The sequence below is a fragment of the Schistocerca gregaria genome, chromosome 2, assembly GCF_023897955.1.
Source record: "Schistocerca gregaria isolate iqSchGreg1 chromosome 2, iqSchGreg1.2, whole genome shotgun sequence".
NCBI classification, from domain to species: domain Eukaryota; kingdom Metazoa; phylum Arthropoda; class Insecta; order Orthoptera; family Acrididae; genus Schistocerca; species Schistocerca gregaria.
The window spans coordinates 54641376-54661838 of NC_064921.1; the positions used below are offsets into that span (position 1 = coordinate 54641376).

Sequence of the window (20463 nt, forward strand, 5' to 3'; positions counted from 1 at the left end):
CTAGTAAATTCCAATATTCCATAAATAAATAACTGCCAGAAACTTCCAGAAATTACAGTTCTCAACTGATAAATAAATGTAACAGGCAGAAATGAAATTGGTGACCCAGATGCCACTATACAACAACTTTAACGACTACACCATAGCAGATGAGTTATTCCCAATGCTTTAACCTCCAAAGATAATTTTTTTATTTAATTTTGACTAACATCAGTTTGTTTGTTACTTTTCCAGTGAGCAAGTCCTTCTTAACGCTTGTTCAAACTCAAAATTTTAATGCACTTATTTTTACATTATTGCACAGCTATATTTGGTTATTAGAAACATTATCATGGCCAAGACAGACACAAATCCTGCCACACAAGTGTAGTATAAGTTTATGTGCCAACTAGCTCTGCAGATTATGAGGAAATGGAAGTAATTATGATGAGAGAATGGAATTTGATAGGAGGAAGAGAAGTTAAACAGTAGAACATAAGAGAGTTTGAAGGCATTTGTACTATTTGTTGACTGTGAGTGTCTCAAAAAATACATAAAGGTTTTTAACTATCACTACCAGCCACAAAATTTGTTAACTAATGTGTTATTTATTTATTGTGTGACATGTTGTGAGGGTATACCTCATCATTAGGCTATATGACATAACAAAAACAATTTCACAATAGGATCGTGCAGATGTTAAAAAAGTCTCTTCATAAATGCTGTGGTTCTCCTGTGGAAGAAGTGAAAACCTTGTAAGAGGCAAAGTCACTTTGTAAGCTGGAGTGATGTTTGCATGAAAATGTTTTGTAACACTCACTCACTTTGTTTTTATGGCGTGACAGTCTCGTTGTGATGAGCTGAGGTGTTTCGATTTCTGTGGATCTCTCAGCTTTCTTGACCACGGTTCACAAATTTTCCCACACATACCAACACATTGTTTGCTGTGTCCTCCACCATGACACTTACCACCTTCTACCCCAGCATGCAATTTAGAAAAAGTTTTCTAGAAAAGTCCCGTTTCATTCATACTGAACACATCACACAAGGCATACTTTTCCTTCACTCGGCTGAACTCATGCAACCAGTTGTTCGCACTTTCTTCATCTACTGTATTTACTTCACCTCAAACTCATAAAGATAAAACTGAATGTCTCTTTAGGAAACGATGCAGCCAACCAGCAGAACAACTGAAGTTTTCGATGGTTATACTTTTGGCAAGCTCATTTGCCTCTGACTGAATCACCCGGCTACTTAAATGTGTGTTAGATGCACACAGTTGATTGAACCATTCTAGTAGTAAGGTCTTGTATCTTCATACTTAGCACTACAAAATTGTTTAGATCTGTTTCTGGAACCTGATGCAGCAGCATTAACGGTTTTTTCTCAATTCTTAATCATCGCAAAATAACGTAGATTTAGGAATTCCAAACTATTTTGCAATTGCTCTTTTCTTTGTACCATGGTCATCTCACCTAGAATCTTAAGCTTTACTTGTACTTTTAGAGCCATCTGTTTCCTCTTTGCCACATTTAGTGTGCTTCTGTTTGTAGATTTTTATTCAGTATTCTAAGTTGATCTGGCTATGACTAAAAGAACACCTGGCATCGAATATGTTTCTAAATGTTAATCCATGCATTACTGAATTTATTTAAATATACTATACACACTGATTGTCGAGATGATAGTTGTGGCTGCCAACCTACAATAAGTTAGAAATGAGTCAACAATGGGTCGTTAGCTTTGTAGTTACATTTATTGCATTCATGTCAGAAAAATTTAACACTTAAAAAATACTGTAACATTGGAAGTTTGTGTTACAATGAAATTTAACTATGCTAGGGTTATGAGTTGTCCTTTAGTACGTTCGCACTAACGGATTATACTGTATGCTCAAAAAATAAAATACTTCTAGAATAAGGCTGAAACATCAAGAATAACGGAAAAACTGTTATAAACATTAGTAAGCAAGAAACACACAGAAATAGTGATGCAAACTGAATTGAATTCCCAGAATATAGCTGTCAGACTGGGGGAAACTTTTAAATCACACGAATCACTGGTCACCAACTCCAGTTATTACTTCTTGCAGTTGCAGCAAACACTGAACACAGAAATACACAACCAAATAGAGATGTTTTACATTTACTTGTGCAGACACTGTGTGCACCATCAACAGGGATTAATGCACAAAATTCAACTCCTAAGAAGATTACAGAGTTCATTAGGTAGCTAAACAGGAATAATTCTGCTGACTTTCACTAACTCTGGGCATATTTCTGAATAAACAAATATGCATAGGTGACCCCCTCCCCCTCCATGAATTATTGACTTCGCGGAAATGGGGTTGCTTAAATGTCTCATGGATATGGCAGCCTTTACTATGGGTGCAACCACAATGAGGGGATATCTGTGGAGAGACCAGACAAAGTTACGGTTCCTAGAGGGGCAGCTGCTTTTTCAGTAGTTGCAAGGGCTACGGTCTGTATTGTTGACTGGTCTGACCTTCTAACACTAGCCAGCATGGCCTTGCTATGCTGGTACTGCAACCAGTTCAAAGTCAAGGAAACTACACCCATTATTTTTCCCAAGGGCTTATGGCTTTATGATTCTCTTGGGTAAAATATTCTAGAGGTACAATAGTCCCCTATTCAGATCTCAGGACAGGGACTACTCAGGAGGACGATGTCATCAGAAAAACAGAATGAGCATTCTATGGATCAAAGTGTTGAATGTTTGATCCCTTAATTGGGTAGGTAGGTTAGAGAATTTAAAAAGGATGGGCTGAAGCCAGATATTGTGGGAATTACTAAAGTGTGGTGGCAGGAAGAATATAACTTCTGACCTGGAGAGTACATGGTTAGACAAAGAAAATGAAACAGGGCTACAGCAGGAGTAGGTTTAATTATTAATAAGAAAATAGGATAGCGAATGTCTCCTAGTAGCCAAGCTGGACATAAAGCCATCATCCACCACAGTAGTACAAGAATGTCTAGTTTCTCCACAGATGATGGAGAAATTTAAAGACTGTGAGATGAGATAAAAGAATACTACATACAGCTAGGGGAACAAAACTTACACTGTGATGGGAGCTGCAAGTTGAAAGTAAGAAAAGGAAATGAGGAAATGAAGGAAAAACAGTTATAGAACATGGACAGCAAAAGAGCAGGAAGGGGGTATGAAAGTGGAAGTTAATGCAGCAGAAGCATAATTTTGATTTAAGAACAATGCAAGAAGGTTGTATACATGCAAGAGACCTGTAGACATCAGAAGGCTTAAGAACATATATAATGGTAAGATGAACATTTAGAAACCAGATTTTAAGCTGCAAAACATATCCAAGGGTGGATGTGAACTCTGCCCAAAATTTACTGATTCTGAATTACTGACTAAAACTGAAGAAATTGAAGACAGGCAGGAAATTAAAAAGAGTTTCACAGGCAGTATTTGCAACGTTTGACTCATGCGTAAAGGAGTACAATAGCAGACAAATGGATAACTATCAGAATGGCGGATCATGAAGGGCTTGGTGGTTTGAACAGACTGCCTTATTAGTCCTCAACATCTGCTGAGGTCTCATTAGATCAGATAGATAAAATTAAAGTTGATTGGTGTAACAGATTTTGACTCCACCTCTTACACCTATTAATTTTTATGCCTTGAGTAACATTGACAAATCAATCAAACAATGTAAAGTCCAGGAAAGTTGCTACCCACCATATAGCGGAGATACTGAGTCGCGATAGTCGCAATAAAAAGGTTCACACAATTATAGCTTTCAGCCATTAAGGCCTTTGTCAGCAATAGACACACATACAAACACACTCACACAAACACAACTTGCACACACGTCTGCAGTCTCAGACAACTGAAACCCGACTGCAAGCAGCAGCACCAGTGAATGATGGAAGTGGTGGCAGGGTGGAGGTAAGGAGGATGCTGGGGCGGAGAGGGGGAGGGATAGTATGGTGGGGGTGGTGGACAGTGAAGTGCTGCAGTTTAGACAAAGGAGAGGAGAGAAGGTGGGGAGGGGGTAAGTAGCAGTGCACAATTCAGAAAAGCTGGTGTTGGTGAGAAGGCACAAGCTGTGAAGCAGTCATTGAGATGAGGGATATCACGTTTGGCAGCATGTTCAGGAACAGGGTGGTCCACTTGCTTTTTGGCCACAGTTTGTCAGTTGCCATTCATCGGACAGACAGCTTGTTGGTTGTCATGCCTACATAGAATGCAGCACAGTGGTTGCAGCTTAGCTTATAAATCGCATGACTAGTTTCACAGGTAGCCCTGCCTTTGATGGTTAGCTGATGTTAGTGACCGGAATGAAGTAGGTGGTGGTAGGAGGACGTATGGGATAGGTCTTGCATCTAGGTTCTTATTAGTAGGTTTGATAAGGCATTACCTACAAACAAATCTGGGGTACAGCTACGGGCACCCACATGGCACCATCCTATGCCAACCTATTCATGAGCCATCTACAGGAATCCTAACTAAAAACACAGAATCCTAAACCCCTCACCTGCTTCACATTCACTGATGACATTTTTGCTATCTGGATTGAAAGTGAGGACATACTATCCACATTCCTCCAGAACCTCAGTAAGTTCTCCCCCATTTGCTTCGCCTGGGCACACTCAACCCCACAAGCCACCTTCCTAGACGTTGATCTCCACCTCAGAGATGGCTACAACAGTACCTCTGTCCATATCAAACCTACTAACCACCAGCAGAACCTTCACTTCGACAAATGCCACCCATACCATACCAAGAAGTCCCTTCCGTACAGCCTAGCCACCCGTGGTTGTCGCATTTGCAGTGACGAGCAGTCCCTCTCAAAATATACCGAGGGTCTCACTGAAGCCTTCACTGACTGACTGTGATTGTCCTCCCAACCTTGTACAAAAAACATATCTCCCGTCCCTTAGCTTTCCCGTCTCCCACCACCTCCCTAAGTCCCACAGTCCAGCCACAGAGGAGCATTCCTCTCGTAACTCATTACCATCCGCGACTGGAGCAACTGCATTATATTCTCCGCCAGGGTTTCGATTACCTCTCATCGTGCTCTGAAATGAGGAATATCCTGCCCACTATCCTTCCCACCCCTCCTACAGTGGTATTCCGCCGTCCACCAAACCTACACAATATACTTATCCATCCTTACACAACTGCTGCTCCAGTCCCTTATCTCACAGCTCATACCCTGTAATAGACCTACATGCAAGACCTGTCCCCATACATCCTCCTATCACCATCTACTCCAGTCCAGTCACTAACATTACCTATCACATCAAAGGCAAGGCTACCTGTGAAACCAGTCATGTGATCTAAAAGCTAAGCTGCAACCACTGTGCTGCATTCTATGTAAGCATGACAACCAACAAGCTGTCTGTCTGCATGAATGACCACCGACAAACTGTAGCCACAAAACAAGTGGACCACCATGCTGCTGAACACGCTGCCAAACATGATATCCCTCATCTCAATGACTGCTTCACAGCCTGTGCCATATGGATCCTTCCCACAAGCACCAGCTTTTCTGAATTGTGCAGGTGGGAACAGTCCCTGCAATACATCCTATGTTCCCATAACCCTCCTGGCCTCAACCTCTGTTAGTCACTGTTCTCACCCATCCAGCCCCCTACCTGTTACCATTCCAGCACTACACAGCCGTCATTTCACTGCCACACCTAGTCTTTTAGTTTCTCTCCTTTCCACTATGTACCCCCTCTCCACCTTCTCTCCTGCCCTCTATCTAAACTGCAGCACTTCATTGTCCACCACCCCCACTATACTATCCCTTATCCCTCTCCATCCCCACCCCAGCCTCCTCCTTACCCGCACCCAACCACCACTCCCTTCATGCACTGGTGCTTCTGCTCGCAGTGTGATTTCAGTTGTCTGCGAATGCAGACGTGTGTGTGCAAGTTGCGTTTGTGTGTGTGTGTGTGTGTGTGTGTGTGTGTGTGTGTGTGTGTGTGTGTGTGTATTGCTGACAAAGGCCTTAATGGCTGAAAGCTATAATGGGTGAACCTTTTGTTGTGCCTATCGCAACTCAGCATCTGCACTATATGGTGAATAGCAACTTTCTTTCTCTAGTATTGACACAGCAATGACAGATATAAAAGCAAGGTTCAAGAGTGGGATTAAAATCCATGGTGAAAGGATATCAATGATAAGATTCACATATGACACTGCTACCCTCAGTGTAACTAAAGAAGAATTACATGATCTCTTGCACTGAATGAACAGTATAGTACAGAATATGGACTGAGTGCAAATCAAAGAAAGTGAAAATAATGAGAAGTAGCAGAAATGAGAACAGCAAAAACATACGTCAGAATTGGAGATCATCAAGTAGACATAGTTAAGGAATTCTGCTACCTAGGCAGCAAAATAACAGATGATGGATGAAGCAAAAATGATATAAAAAGCAGACTAGCACTAGAAGAAAGATCGCACTTGGCCAAGAGATGTTCACTGGTATCAAACATAGGCCTTAATTAGAGGAAGAAATTTCTGAGTATGTATGTCTGGAGCACAACATTTTACGGTAGTGAAAGAGGGACTGTGAGCAAACCAGATCAGAAGAGAATTGAAGTATTTGAGAAGTAGGGCTACTAAAGAAGAATGTTGAAAATTATGTGGACTGATAAGGTAAGAAATGAGGTGGTTTACACAGAATCGACAAAGAGAGAAATATACGGAAAACACTGACAGGAAGAAGGGACATGATGGTAGGACACCTTTTCACATCAGGAAATGACTGCCGTGTTATTAGAGGAAGTTGTACACTAAAAATTGTAGAGGAAGAGAGAGATTGGAATACATTCAGAAAATAATTGCGGTTGTAACTGCTATTCTGACATGAAAAGGTTGACACAGGAAGCTGCATCAAATCAGTCACAAGACTGATGACTTAAAAAAAATTTTATTAGTGTGGAGATTTAATTACTGCACAGACACCTGTAGTTTGCTTTTGTCTGTTCTTTATGTTGGTGTGATTTGCTATGCAGTAATTGTGTGTGCTCTGCTATCAGCTTGGAGACAGTAACTTGCTACATAGTCACTGAACCTCCACAAATAGGTATATATATTTTTGTTTTATTATTGGTCTCTCTTCTACCCTGACATGCTAGCATTTTGTTACATGATCTTCAGTGTGTGTAAGTGATAATGCAGAAGTAGGTTGCTGTTGTGGGCTACATATCTTTTTTGCTTCGCTGTATGGTACTTTGTCAGTAATTTTGATTTCCTGAATCTTCTTCTCTCCCAAATAAACGGGACAATCTCGACTCCAGTACTAATGGCTCTCACCACAATTAACACCTAATGATATGCGAGTTTCACATCTTTTCCAAACGTTTTCAAGTTGCCTGGCCCTTGCACGTTAATGCAGTGTGTCCAAATTCTGCCATTCAGATGTCTTAAAAGGTTTCATGTGTAGGACCAGAGTTTTAAGCACATAGACCATGCCATGATGAATTGGGGAGAACTAAAGCATGAAAAGTCAAAATAAATGCAGCTGTCTTCCATAGACTTTTTTTCACAACTGTAAATACATTTGTGACTACATTAGCCTCCTATACGTCCTTCACTAGTGGCTAGGTCTACTATGCCCCTACAAGTCACATCACTAGTAAAGTTTAGGTGGCGCTCCGGAATGACTGGGTGCTCACTACGATATTTTTTATCCTGCAGCAGTGTTGCTTGACATGCAGCAACTGACTGGTGTTCTGGTACTGTTATCTACTTGCATCTAAGATTGAAAGTGTTCAGGAGGGCTGAGCTCCCTTATTGATTTGGATGTTGCTACTACCCAAAGGCCACCAGAACACGTATTAATGGGTGTCCCAAGAGCAGCTAGGGATACACATGTCAACTCAGACAGAGCTCTCTGCTTGCTGAGTAAGCCCGATATAACTGAGATGCAGCAGGTTTCCCGGACATTGCCCTTTAATGACTGCTTTGCTGCAACAGTCATCCATCTCAAAGGCATGTAGCACACCACAAGGTAGACCTTTTCATTTTGTTTTAGAGAAATGAAATGTACATGTGATCCAGGCAGTGAAGCCAATATCCGTGCTCCCTGTCACACACAATATTTTACAGTGGTTTCTGAAGCTGAAGTGTACCCAGAGCTCACAGTTACAGTAGACTGTGGTCATTACTTGGCACAGCCCAGATTATAGCTCTTAACATATGCATTTTACAGACCATTTTTATTGGACTCTTTTTCTTGCTTTGACCCATACTACTTCCACTCATAATATGGAAAGCAAGATGAATGCATTTGAAGAGATATGTTACTGATATTCAGAATGAGATTTTCACTCTGCAGCGGAGTGTGCGCCGATATGAAACTTCCTGGCAAATTAAAACTGTGTGCCCGACCGAGACTCGAACTCGGGACCTTTGCAGGTAGGAGACGGATACTGGCAGAAGTAGAGCTGTGAGTACCGGACGTGAGTCGTGTTCAGTGGCTCAGATGGTAGAGCACTTGCCCGCAAAAGGCAAAGGTCCCGAGTTCGAGTCTCGGTCGGGCACACAGTTTTAATCTGCCAGGAAGTTTCATGTTACTGATATTGTCAAAAGTAATGTCACAAAACAGCTACGCACTTTCGAGAGTTACACTCTTGTCATTCAGGGGTTCATATTTAAATACTTAAACAGACATAGTTGAACAAGTGGGTAGTAATTGTAAAATAAACTCATCTGGACAAAAAGCCCTTGTCTTACTGTGAAAGCTATCCCATCACACTACTACTATTCCTCCAGAGTGTCCTCCTTCACTAGTGTCTCCAAAAATGTCAACTTGTTATCACACAAGCTGACTACCAGAACAATGGGTTGGCCAACTGTTCGCTCCCATTCTATATAAAACAACATATTACTGCACTGAGATGTACATTTACATTACTTCTCTATAACAGTCTTTTTTTTTCTCTTATAACTTTCTCTTATAGCAATTCCATTATGGCATGTCATGTGATTGTGCAAGAACTGCATTTGGACAGAAGGATATCAGGAAAAAAATAATAGTGTAAAAACTGACAGAAAACTAATCCACCCTGAATAAAAAATGGAATGCATAATAACAGAATTCCCAGCATAAAATAATGAATCAGAATTTAATTATAAACTCAAGTAGACTTACCTTTTTCATACTCTTCAGTCGGTAATTGCAAGATGAAAGACAGTACCGGTCAGGTGGTAACCTTAGCCCACAATGTGGTTTCACTAGTGGCAAAGGTGTACTGTTTTTCGTCCTAGCAACATCTAAAAGAATCTGCAAAATTTAAAATCCAATACTAAATCATTTTATCACATCCAACTACAAGAATAGGAGAAACCAAATAACATACTTCTCGAGGCGGAGGGTTGGTAAATATCCTATCTGTTGTCATCTGGACAGCCAGTTTCAGATCATCCAGATCAATTGCCTTCTTTTTTGCATGGTTTGCAAGCACTCGTGCATCCTCCAGAACAGTTGTGACATAACCTATAAACAAAGAGAATAAATGTCATTATTCAGTTATCCTATATTACTCAGACATCCTCAAAATACTTAAAACAGGAAGAGGGGTGGTTGGGCCATGTGTGCTGGACTACAATAGGAAAGAATATAGGTACAGAAGTCAAAAGCAATGAAATTCATTCCAAACTCAAGATTACATGAGAGAGACAGAGATTTCCTGTGAACACTGTAGCTGTCCACAGACTCTTGTCCTGGAACTTGATCTTTGCAAGAAAAATGTTCTCCTATTTCACTCATTTGTTAAGTCTAGTTAAATTTGAAATGTACAACAATATAAAATTAATTTTACTTAATGGTTATATAAACAGACACACTTTAAATATTCTGAAGTTTTCTAGATATTTGTTGTTGCATAACGTTATTAGAAACCCAGTTCAATCTCATAAAAGACCTAAATCTACATCTACATCTACATCCACATCCATACTCCGCAAGCCACCTGACGGTGTGTGGCGGAGGGTACCCTGAGTACCTCTATCGGTTCTCCCTTCTATTCCAGTCTCGTATTGTACGTGAAAAGAAGGATTGTCGGTATGCTTCCGTGTGAGCTCTAATCTCTTTGATTTTATCCTCATGGTCTCTTCGCGAGATATACGTAGGAAGGAGCAATATACTGCTTGACTCTTCGGTGAAGGTATGTTCTCGAAACTTTAACAAAAGCCCGTACTGAGCTACTGAGCGTCTCTCCTGCAGAGTCTTCCACTGGAGTTTATCTATCATCTCCGTAACGCTTTCGCTATTACTAAATGATCCTGTAACGAAGCGCGCTGCTCTCTGTTGGATCTTCTCTATCTCTTCTATCAATCAGTAGAATTTCTTAGTGACAGGTAGTATGCATATTCTGGAGGATTATTATCACAAGAATACTTCTTCACAATACACACGAGTTGAGAATATAATATCTATAGACCAACTTCTATGGGTGTAACAAACTTATTGACAGATTAATAAGTGTGTCAGACCAGAACTTTTTAACTTTTGTCATATTATCGAGTGGTGGTTACTAGCCAAATTGAAATTTAAGGGTGCGAACTTGAGGGAAACAGGTGGCAAGTACCCCTGCCTGAGAGCAAATGGTTGTAGATATAGAAATTAAAGGAGAAAAATAGACTATCATCAGACCTTCAGTCATAAAATAAGCCTTAAAAGGGTAATGTCATCTGTGATAAAGGCCATCTGGTTGTATTGCCAAGCCATGCAGTGTTGGTATCTGCGGCAATTACGATGTTTGGCATTAACAAGACATAATGTGAACGTAGGGCTGAGTCGGCTTGGGAGCAAATGGGGTACCCTCAGGGCTCATGCATGATGACTGAGTGCCCCCGACACCTGATCCCCATCTCCATCTGACATGATGCAGGGATGAAACAGTGATGTAATAAACAATGCTTCTCTAGACTGGTGGAATGGAAGTCAACACAAGTAAAACCATAGTAAAGATCAGAAAGGCATACATTGTGATAAAACAATATAAAAGACCAGAGAGCCTGGCATGTCAGACATTATAAAGGCATCAAAGCTACCGTGGTGAGAGGCAGGGGGCAAGGAGTTTGTACTCATTATGCAGTACGAAGCCCAGGGTCAGATGAGCATGTCCAATACAGAGTTGACAAAAAATCGTGGAATGGAAGGTGGAATACTCCATATCAGTGGTTTCCTTGATAATACATAGTTCATTAGAAGTGTCACCCACCATTTCCTGTTTGTGCTGCAATAGACTGCCTGTCACAGGTGGGTTCATAAGTAAGGGCTGGATATTCCTATTACAAAAGCCAGCAGTGAGCTTAGTTCCCTGGTAAGGCAATCAACAATCTGATCCTCATACTCGAGGGTTCAGATATGACTCAGGATCCAGTGGAAGACAACTGAATTGCCAGCGTTATCGGATCATATAGAAGATCAAGGATAGTGAACAGTACTGGGTAGCATTGCGTAATAGCCTGCAGATTACTTGTTGAGTCGCTGTGTACCAGACATTGGACACAGTCTTTCTTCTCAATAAAACAAGACAGTATGATAGAACATTTACTTCATTAGGCATTTAAGCTGTACATTAATATTTAACAAAAACCTGCCTCCCAATTTTCTGTGTGTTTTCAAATGAGAGTGAGATAGAAATTAATTAACATTGTTCCTCACATAAAAGAGAAATTTTAGGTCAGGGTCATTTAAGGCAATGCATTTAAAACTGTAATTATTGGTGATTACCAAGACAGCAGTGACCGTTAGAGAAGCTCCTCTGTTTGAAGAAGTTGGAGGCATGGTAGACACTGTGTCCTAGTGTGCCATCTGGTCTTCACTTGACGAGCACATCCAGATATGGAAGATGGTTGTTTTCTCCTACCTCGATCATGAACTTGATATTCTTATGCAGAAAGACTTGTAGGCAACCTCGTCCATGTGGCCGGATTATGAATGTATCATCTACATATTGAAAAAAGCAAGAGGGAACGTGAACTGCAGACACCAGGGCGTCTTCCTCAAAAGCCTCCATACACATATTGGCCACTACTGCCCATAACGGACAGCCAGCCACTACTCCACCTGTTTGATCATAGTAGTTCCCGTTGAATAGAAAATTCATTGACATAAGTAACAATTCGAACAGTTATAGTAGCACTGGTCTGAACTTCTCTGTTATGAGGCTTACAGAGTCAGAGGTATGCTAGTAAAGAGGGATACCATGACAGAGTTCACCATGAGGTCTTCTTGGCCCAGTTGGAAGTTCTAGATCTGCTGGACAAAATGCACCGAATTTCTTATGTGGTTATTTTGCTAATTCATATGTTGGTGCTCCAGTGTTGTTCACAATCGAGCAGAGAGGCATTTGTTCCTTGTGGACTTAAGGTAGTCTATAAAGTCTAGGAGGAGCAACTGCTCGTGGATGAAGTTTCTGCACGGTCTTCTTATCTGGGAAGGTGTGCTGGAGAAATGCACTGAACATGTCACACACACAGCCAAAATGGTCTACCTTGGCAGAGCATTTCATCTCCCACGGACATGACATGAACTACGATGGCATAAAGGTGTTGAAGAAATAAAATATCTTCTGGGATTGTATTCTCAAATAGGCAGTGGAAATCTGCTTGCATAACGAGCCTAATAAATAAGGACAGCAGTTTTCAGTTAAGCAAGGCCTGGGATCCAGCCTTGAGTATGATCAAATCACACTGACAGTCTACAAAGAAATCTGCTCCTGTCAGGACATCTGAAGAAGACGCACTGTCACCACGGCGACCAAGATCTGCACGTAGCCGGGACCATGTCACTGAGCGCCACACTTCCCCAGCACTGGGCACAGACCTCACAGAGGCACTGAGACAGAAACTTTGGGAAGAGGGGTAAAGACTAAACAGAGTCAGCATCCGTCAGAGATCACAGACTTCAGAAATACCTGAAGATGGTAAGAAGTTGGCTTGCCTTTTGGGCAAGGCCACATGGCTGAATAAGTGACAAATATTCAATACTTCCACACGCAGGTAAAATTTAAAATCCACATCAAGTACCTCTACATGCAGGAGATGCACAGCAAAATCAACAAGCTTGAAAAGCTTTGGAACAGCAAGAAGTGTTTTTCGGTCTCACTTGTCTTTGTACTGAGATGGCGAGTGGACCAAATCATACCATATTTTGTGAAGGTCGTTCATCATATCAGAACTGCAGCGGCCAACTGGATCATCAAAAAAGCCACCATCATCCTTGTTAGGTAGAGGATCCAGTACACTCAATGAGACATCACGAGAACTCTTCTCACTCCACTTACAGCTGGCCTTGACGCCCTCCTCTGACTCAGGGGAGTGGACAGATGCAGTTAGCTTGTCTCAAGGTCCAACAGGGCATGGCAATCAACCACCTGCACACAAACTTCTGAATGTGAGTGCCTTGCAGCCAAACCACCAGTGTCCATCTACATCTACATCTGCATAGAGACTCTGCAAATCACACTTGTGCTTCACAGCCACCTACACAATAATTCTGTGTTATTCCAATCTCGAACAGTGCGTGGAGGAAGCAAACATCTATATCTTTCTATGTAAGCTCTGATTTCCCTTATTTTACTATGATGATTGTTTCTCACTACGTAGGTCAGTGTCAACAAAATATCTTCACATTCAGAAGAGAAAGTTGGTGATTGAAATTTCACGGGAAGATGTCACCGCTACAAAAAATACCTTTCTTTTAATGGTGTCCATCCCACATCCTGTATCATGACTGTTACATTCTTTCCTCTATTTCACGATGATACAAAATGTGATGCTCCTCTTTGAACTTTCCCAATGTATGGCATTAATCCCATCTCGTAAGGATCGCAGACCGTGCAGCAGTACTCCAAAAGAAGATGGACAAGAGTAGTGTATGCAGTCTCCTTAGTAGATCTGTTACATTTTCTAAGTGTTCTGCCAATAAAACACAATCTTTGGTTTGCCTTCCCCACAAAATATTCTGTGTGTTCATTCCAATTTCAATTGTTTGTGCTTAGCAGAATTTACGTTCTTTGGATTAGGCTGACTTGTCATGCAACCAAAGTTTAACAGATTCCTTTTTCATTATTTAATTTCTGCACCATACAAGGTATCATTTCTAAATCATTTTGCAATCTGTTTTGATCTTCTGATGACTTTACTGGACGATAAGCATCAGCATCATCTCTAAATTACCTAAGACAGCTGCTCAGATCATCTCCTAAATCGTTTATATAGATAAGGAACAGGAGGAGGCCTGTTCATTGGGGAACACCAGAAATCACTTCTGTTTTAATCCACGACTTTCAACCAACTACTACGAATTGTGACCTCTCTGACAGAAAATCAGATCACATAATTGAGACAATATTCTACAAGCATGCAATTTCCAACACTTCATGTGCGTAAAGAGCTAGTCATGTTTCACAAGAATTATTTTTTCTAAATCCATGTTGACTGTACGTCAGTAAAACATTCTCTTCGATGTAATTGATATTGTTCCAACAAAATACATATTCCAAAACACTGCTGCATGTCGACATTGATGATATGTGCCTGTAATTTAGTGGTTTACTCTTACGGCCTTTCTTGAATATTGGTAAAACCGTGCAGCTTTCCAGTCTTTGGGTTCGGATCTTTCGTCTAGACGAGTGGTTGTATATGATTGTTAAGTACGGAGCTATTACATCAGCTTACTCTGAAAGGAACCTAAATGGTGTAATCTGGACCAGAAGACTTGCTTTTATTATGTGATTTAAGTTGCTTCACTACTCTGAGGATATCTCCTTCTAAGTTGACAGCTGCTCTTGATTTGAATTCTGGAATATTTACTTCATCTTCTTTTGTAAGGCTTTTTGGAAGGCTATGTTTAGGAACTCTGCTCTGGCAGCACTGTCATCAATAGTATTTCCATTGCTATCGCACAGAAAAGGCATTGATTGTATCTTGCCTCTAGCATACTTCACATACGACCAGAATATCTTTATATTTTCTGCCAGGTTTTGAACAAAGTTTTATTGTCCAAACTATTATAAGCATCTTGCATTGATGTCCACGCTAAATTTCGATCTTCTGTAAAAGATCGCCAATATTGAAGATTTTCGTTGTTCCTGCAACAGTGTTTCGGTCTGTTTTATGCACCAAGGGGAATAAGCTCTGTCGTTTGTTAATTTATTTGGTATAAATCTGTCAATCACTGTCAGTACTATTTCTTTGAATTCAAGCCACATCTGGTCTACAATTATATTGTTAATTTGGAAGGAGAGAGTGAGTGTCTGTCAGGAAGGCAGCAAGTGAACTTTTATCTGAATTTTTTGACAGGTATATTTTTTGTTTATTTTTGGAGGATTTGGGGGATACAATTCTCAATCTCGCTATGACAATCCTGTGTTCACCAGTACCTTAATCCATTTTGATGCTCGTTATTAACTCAGTATTATTTGTTGCCAAGAGGTCAAGTGTGGTTTCAAAACAGTTTACTATTTGCATGGGATCATGAACTAACTGCTTGAAATAATTTTCAGAGAATGCCTTTAGCATTTTCATGCAATAGTAAACAGTCGTGAAACACACTTGACCTCCTAGCAAAAAATATTCCTGAATTAACAATATGCATCAAAATGGATACAGGGATTAGTGAACACAGGGTTGTTGTTGTGAGATTGAATATTGCAATCCCTAAAGCCTACAAAAATAAATGAAAAATGTACCTAGTCAAAAAGGCAGATAAAATTCACTTGATGTCTTCCTGAGAGACGGTCTCCACTCCTTCCAAATTAACAATATAAGTGTAGACCAGATGTGGCCTGAATTACAAGAAATACTATCGGCAGCATTTGAGAGATTTACATCAAATAAATTAACAAAGGATGGAGCTGATCCTCCTTGGTACAGAAAACAGGTCTGAACACTGTTCCAGAAACAATGAAAAAAACATGCCAAATTTAAACAGATGCAAAATCTCCAAGGTTGGCGATCTATTATAAACGACTGAAATTTAGTGCGGACTTCAATGCAAGACGCTTATAATAGTTTCCACAACGAAACTTTGTCTAAAACCTGGCAGAAAATACAAAGAGATTCTGGTTGTGTGTGAAGTATGCTAGAGGCAAGATACAATCAATGCTTTTTCTGTGCGATAGCAATGGAAATACTATTGATGATAGTGCTGCCAGAGCAGAGTTCCTAAACACAGCCTTCCAAAAGAAGATGAAGTAAATATTCCAGAATTCAAATCAAGAGCAGCTGCCAACTTAGAAGGAGATATCCTCAGAGTAGTGAAGCAACTTAAATCACATAATAAAAGCAAGTCTTCTGGTCCAGATTACACCATTTAGGTTCCTTTCAGAGTAAGCTGATGTAATAGCTCCGTACTTAACAATCATATACAACCACTCGCCTAGACAAAAGATCCGAACCCAAAGACTGGAAAGTTGCACAGGTTTTACCAATATTCAAGAAAGGTAGTAGGAGTAAATCACTAAATTACAGGCCCATATCATCAATGTCGACAAGCAGAAGTGTTTTGGAATACGTATTTTGTTGGAACAATATCAATTACATCGAAGAGAATGTTCTACTGACGTACAGTCAACATGGATTTAGAAAAAATAATTCTTGTGAAACACGACTAGCTCTTTACTCACACGAAGTGTTGAGTGCTACTGACATGGGATTTCAAATTTATTCTGTGTTTCTAGATTTCTTGAAGGCTTTCGACACTGGTTTGACAAGTGGTTTGTAGTAAAATTGCATGCTTGTGGAATATTGTCTCAATGTGATTTTCTGTCAGAGAGGTCACAGTTTATAGTAATTGATGGAAAGTCATGGATTAAAACAGAAGTGATTTCTGGTGTTCCCCTACGTAGTGTTACAGGCCTTCTCCTGTTCCGTATCTATATGAACGATTTGGGAGACAAACTGAGAAGCCGTCTTAGGTTGTTTGCAGATGACACTGTTGTTTATTGTCTAGTAAAGTCATCAGATGAGCATAACAAATTGAAAAACGAATTAGAAAAGACACCAGTAGGGTGTGAAAATTGGCAATTGACCCTAAATAATAAAAAGTGTGAGGTCATTCATGAGTGCTAAAAGGAAACCGTTACACTTTGGTTACATGATAAATCAGTCAAATCTAAAGACCATTAATTCAACTAAATACCTAAGAATTACAATTATGAGCAACTTTGAAAATGTAACAGATCTACTAAGGAGACTGCCTACACTATGCTTGTCCATCCTATTTTAAAATACCGCTGTGAGGTGTGAGATTGACGGAGTACATCAAAAAAGTTCAAAGGAGGACAACAAGTTGTGTATTATTGTAAAATAGAGGACAGAGTGTCACTGAAGTGATGCAGGGTTTGGGATGGACATCATTAAAACAAAGGCATTTTTCGCCGCGGAGAAATCTTCTCACGAAATTACAGTCACAAACTTTCTCCTCTGAATGTGAAAATATTTTGTTAATGCTGGCCTACATAGGGAGCGATGATCACCATGACAAAATAAGGGAAATCAGAGCTCATACAGTAAGATATAGGTGTTCGTTCTTTCCGCACACTATAAGATATTGGAATAATAGAGAATGAACCCTCTGCCAGGCACTTAATTGTGATTTGCAGTGTACAGATGTAGATGTAGCACAATTTCGGATGATATTTTATGCATACCTCTGGGTTCAAATATGTATTTTCGTCAACATATCAAAAGTGAATTAAAGTTACTACCAACTATAATTGTATGAGTCAGCTACATGTTCAAAATTAAACTCGATTGTTCTTTGAACCTGTCAGCAATTGTATCATCTGAGGAGGGATGTCGGTAAAAGGATCCAATTATTACTTTATTCCGATTGCTAAAAATGACCTCTGCCCATACTCATATGACTGCTGTAGGACTCTGTCGACCTGGCTTTATAAGCACGCCTACATCGTCAGACCAGCAGTGTTTACCAACCGCTAGGAACAGCTCCGGACAGTACTTACGCCAGCCCTAGTTTTGTATTCACTCGCTGTACTCTTGTAATAGTTTAAAACTTACTGTATGTCAAGAAGGTGTTTTTTTCTTTAATTATAATAAAGTGTGTTAAAACTGACTGTTAGTTCTTTTCTGCCAACTGCAGGACACTAGATTAGGATAAAACTTTCAATTTCGAACAGAATGGCATCCTTGGTGGAAACTACTGCAGATTCAGGCAATGCTCGCATTTTCAGAAATTCCCCCTCACTCACCGGCATTGCAAGGAGTAGTGCATAGGGTCGATTCCATCACAGGTAAATTGAACACGCTGCACATGGCTCCACTGAAGTTTCCGGCTTTGGATAGGTCTGTCAAACCATGGTCAAATTATGTCGAACAATTGGAACTACATTTACTGGCACTTGGGACCCATGACGAAAACTGTCGGTCCACAGGTGTATCGTTTAGTTCAACAATTGAACCTTGAGCAGTCCCCTCGAGATCTCTGATCTCTCATTTACTCACATTAAGGGCTCACTTTTTGAGTACGCTGACAAATAAATACACATCACCTCTACCCACCAGACTTCCTTTTCTTGTCAAAAAAGTCTCCAGGTCAGACTTATCAGGAATGGATTACAATGCACCAGGGTCTCTCCCGCGATTATAAATTCTGTTGCGCCAATTTCTCCTGCAAGCAGCCTATGCCTCTTCATTTATTCACGATATGGTGGTATTTCACATGCCAGACGAGGGTCTTTGGGCTGAAATTTTGAAGTTACAAGACCCGTCCCTCGACACCTGTCTGCCAATCATTCGTGCATTTGAACAGTATCACCGGCTACAACCATCACATCTTTACCCAGCTGTTTTCGTGGCTTGCCATTGCCTACCACCAAGCAGGAGTCTTGTCAATCCGTTGGCCCACTCTGTGACAGGAAGTCTTTCACCTGGCTTCCATCCTGTCTAGACTGTTTCTGGACTTAACAACGGTAGAAGATGCACGGCTTGCAGCCAAGCAGGCCATATTGCCGTGGTGTGTCAGGCTTTACAAAAACATCGCATTGATGCCACTCCTCCTGTGGGCACACAGGCTCGTCACAAATTGTTACCTCAGGAGCCTTGCATTCCATTGACGGCCAAGTATTCTCTATCATTCCCCAGTTGGGTGCCCGTTTTCTCATTACCTTGGAGGTCGTGCATATTCCAGTGGTCTTCTAAATTCACATGGCATCATCCCTTTCTATAGTGGATGGTGCCCCGTACCAACGTTTGGGCTCACTGGCTTTATACCCGTACACTCACGCCTTGCGCAGTTTCAGTAATCACTCTATATACGTCCATGGTGTTTTTTTCCACACAAATCTCTTACAGTGGTTGTTCCTTCACTGCTCTGTTTTTGGTGGTCAGATCCCCTGGAGCTACTAACCTTCTGGGTGTGGAAATTTTTGGTCATCTGAGTTTATCAGTGCAGGACGTAGTACAAGCAGTGTAGATTCCCTCATCGGATACCCTCCTTGCCCCGTTGCTCAGAAAATATGACACATTGTTCTCATCCTCCACACCAGGGGTGAAGGGTTTCCACCACGCACATTCAGCTTCTTCCCTCTGCTGTTGCTTTTAAGGCCTGCCCAGTTCCCTTTGCTCCTTAACACAGGCTCCAGGTGGAACTTTGCCACTTACAGGATGAAGGCGCCCTTTCTCCCATCACGCGCAGTCACTGGGCAATTCCTATCGTGATAGTCGAGAAGCTGAACAGTGCTTTACGCATCTGTGGTGATTTTAAGGTTACGGACAATTCTCAGTCCGTCATCGATGCCTGTCCTGTGCCTTCAGTGGATGACATACTCATACATCTTGTGGGCTCCACCATTTTTGCCAAAATTGATTTGTGCAATGCTTGTTTGCGGCTGCCATTGGACAAGGAATCGCAGCAGATCCTAGTCATCAATAGCCCGTGTGGCCTTTTCTGGTACAACCACCTCCCGTTTGACATTGCCCATGTCCCTGCCATTTTCCAATGTTATTTGGAATGCCTCACAAGCCAGGTGCTTGGGGCGGCTAATTACCAATTACCTGGTCGATGTCACCGTCGGTGGCTCGTCAGCGGTGGACCTCGTGCACAAGCTGGATGGCTGTTTCATGTTTTTTCCAAAGCTAACCTGTGTTGCCGGAAAGAAAAGTATGACTTTTTTGGGCAAGAATGTGAAGCAACTGTAGTCTGTCCTCAGTCAAATCAACTATTATCGGCTTTTTATACCTCATGCCGCCAAGATTTTGGCGTCCCTGACAGAGTTATTGCGCAAGGGTGTGTTGGGTTTGGGACATGTCTCAAGTCAGCTTTCTCCTTGTCTGGCCTGCCCTCATCGCCGCTGATGCCTCTGACTATGGCCCGGGTGTGGTCCTCTCACAAGTGGTTGACGGCATTGAGAGGCTGGTAGTATTCACATCCAAAAAATTGACCGACGCTAAAACCAAATATAGTCAAATTGAAAAGGAAGCATTGGCGCTGGTTTTTGCCCTGTTGAA

At 41.1% G+C, this 20463-nt stretch overlaps 1 protein-coding gene across 1 annotated transcript in view; it reads right to left on the minus strand.

Annotated features, from left to right (window-relative positions):
• The window catches only part of LOC126336298 (transcription initiation factor TFIID subunit 9), a 97018-nt gene that overhangs the window by 35970 nt on the left and 40585 nt on the right, over positions 1 to 20463 (minus strand). The window contains exons 2-3 of the mRNA XM_049999835.1: positions 9339 to 9475; positions 9131 to 9262 (exon numbers count right to left, since the gene is read on the minus strand). Of these exons, the coding sequence (XP_049855792.1) occupies positions 9131 to 9262; positions 9339 to 9475 (269 nt within the window). The remainder of the gene's footprint in view (positions 1 to 9130; positions 9263 to 9338; positions 9476 to 20463) is intronic.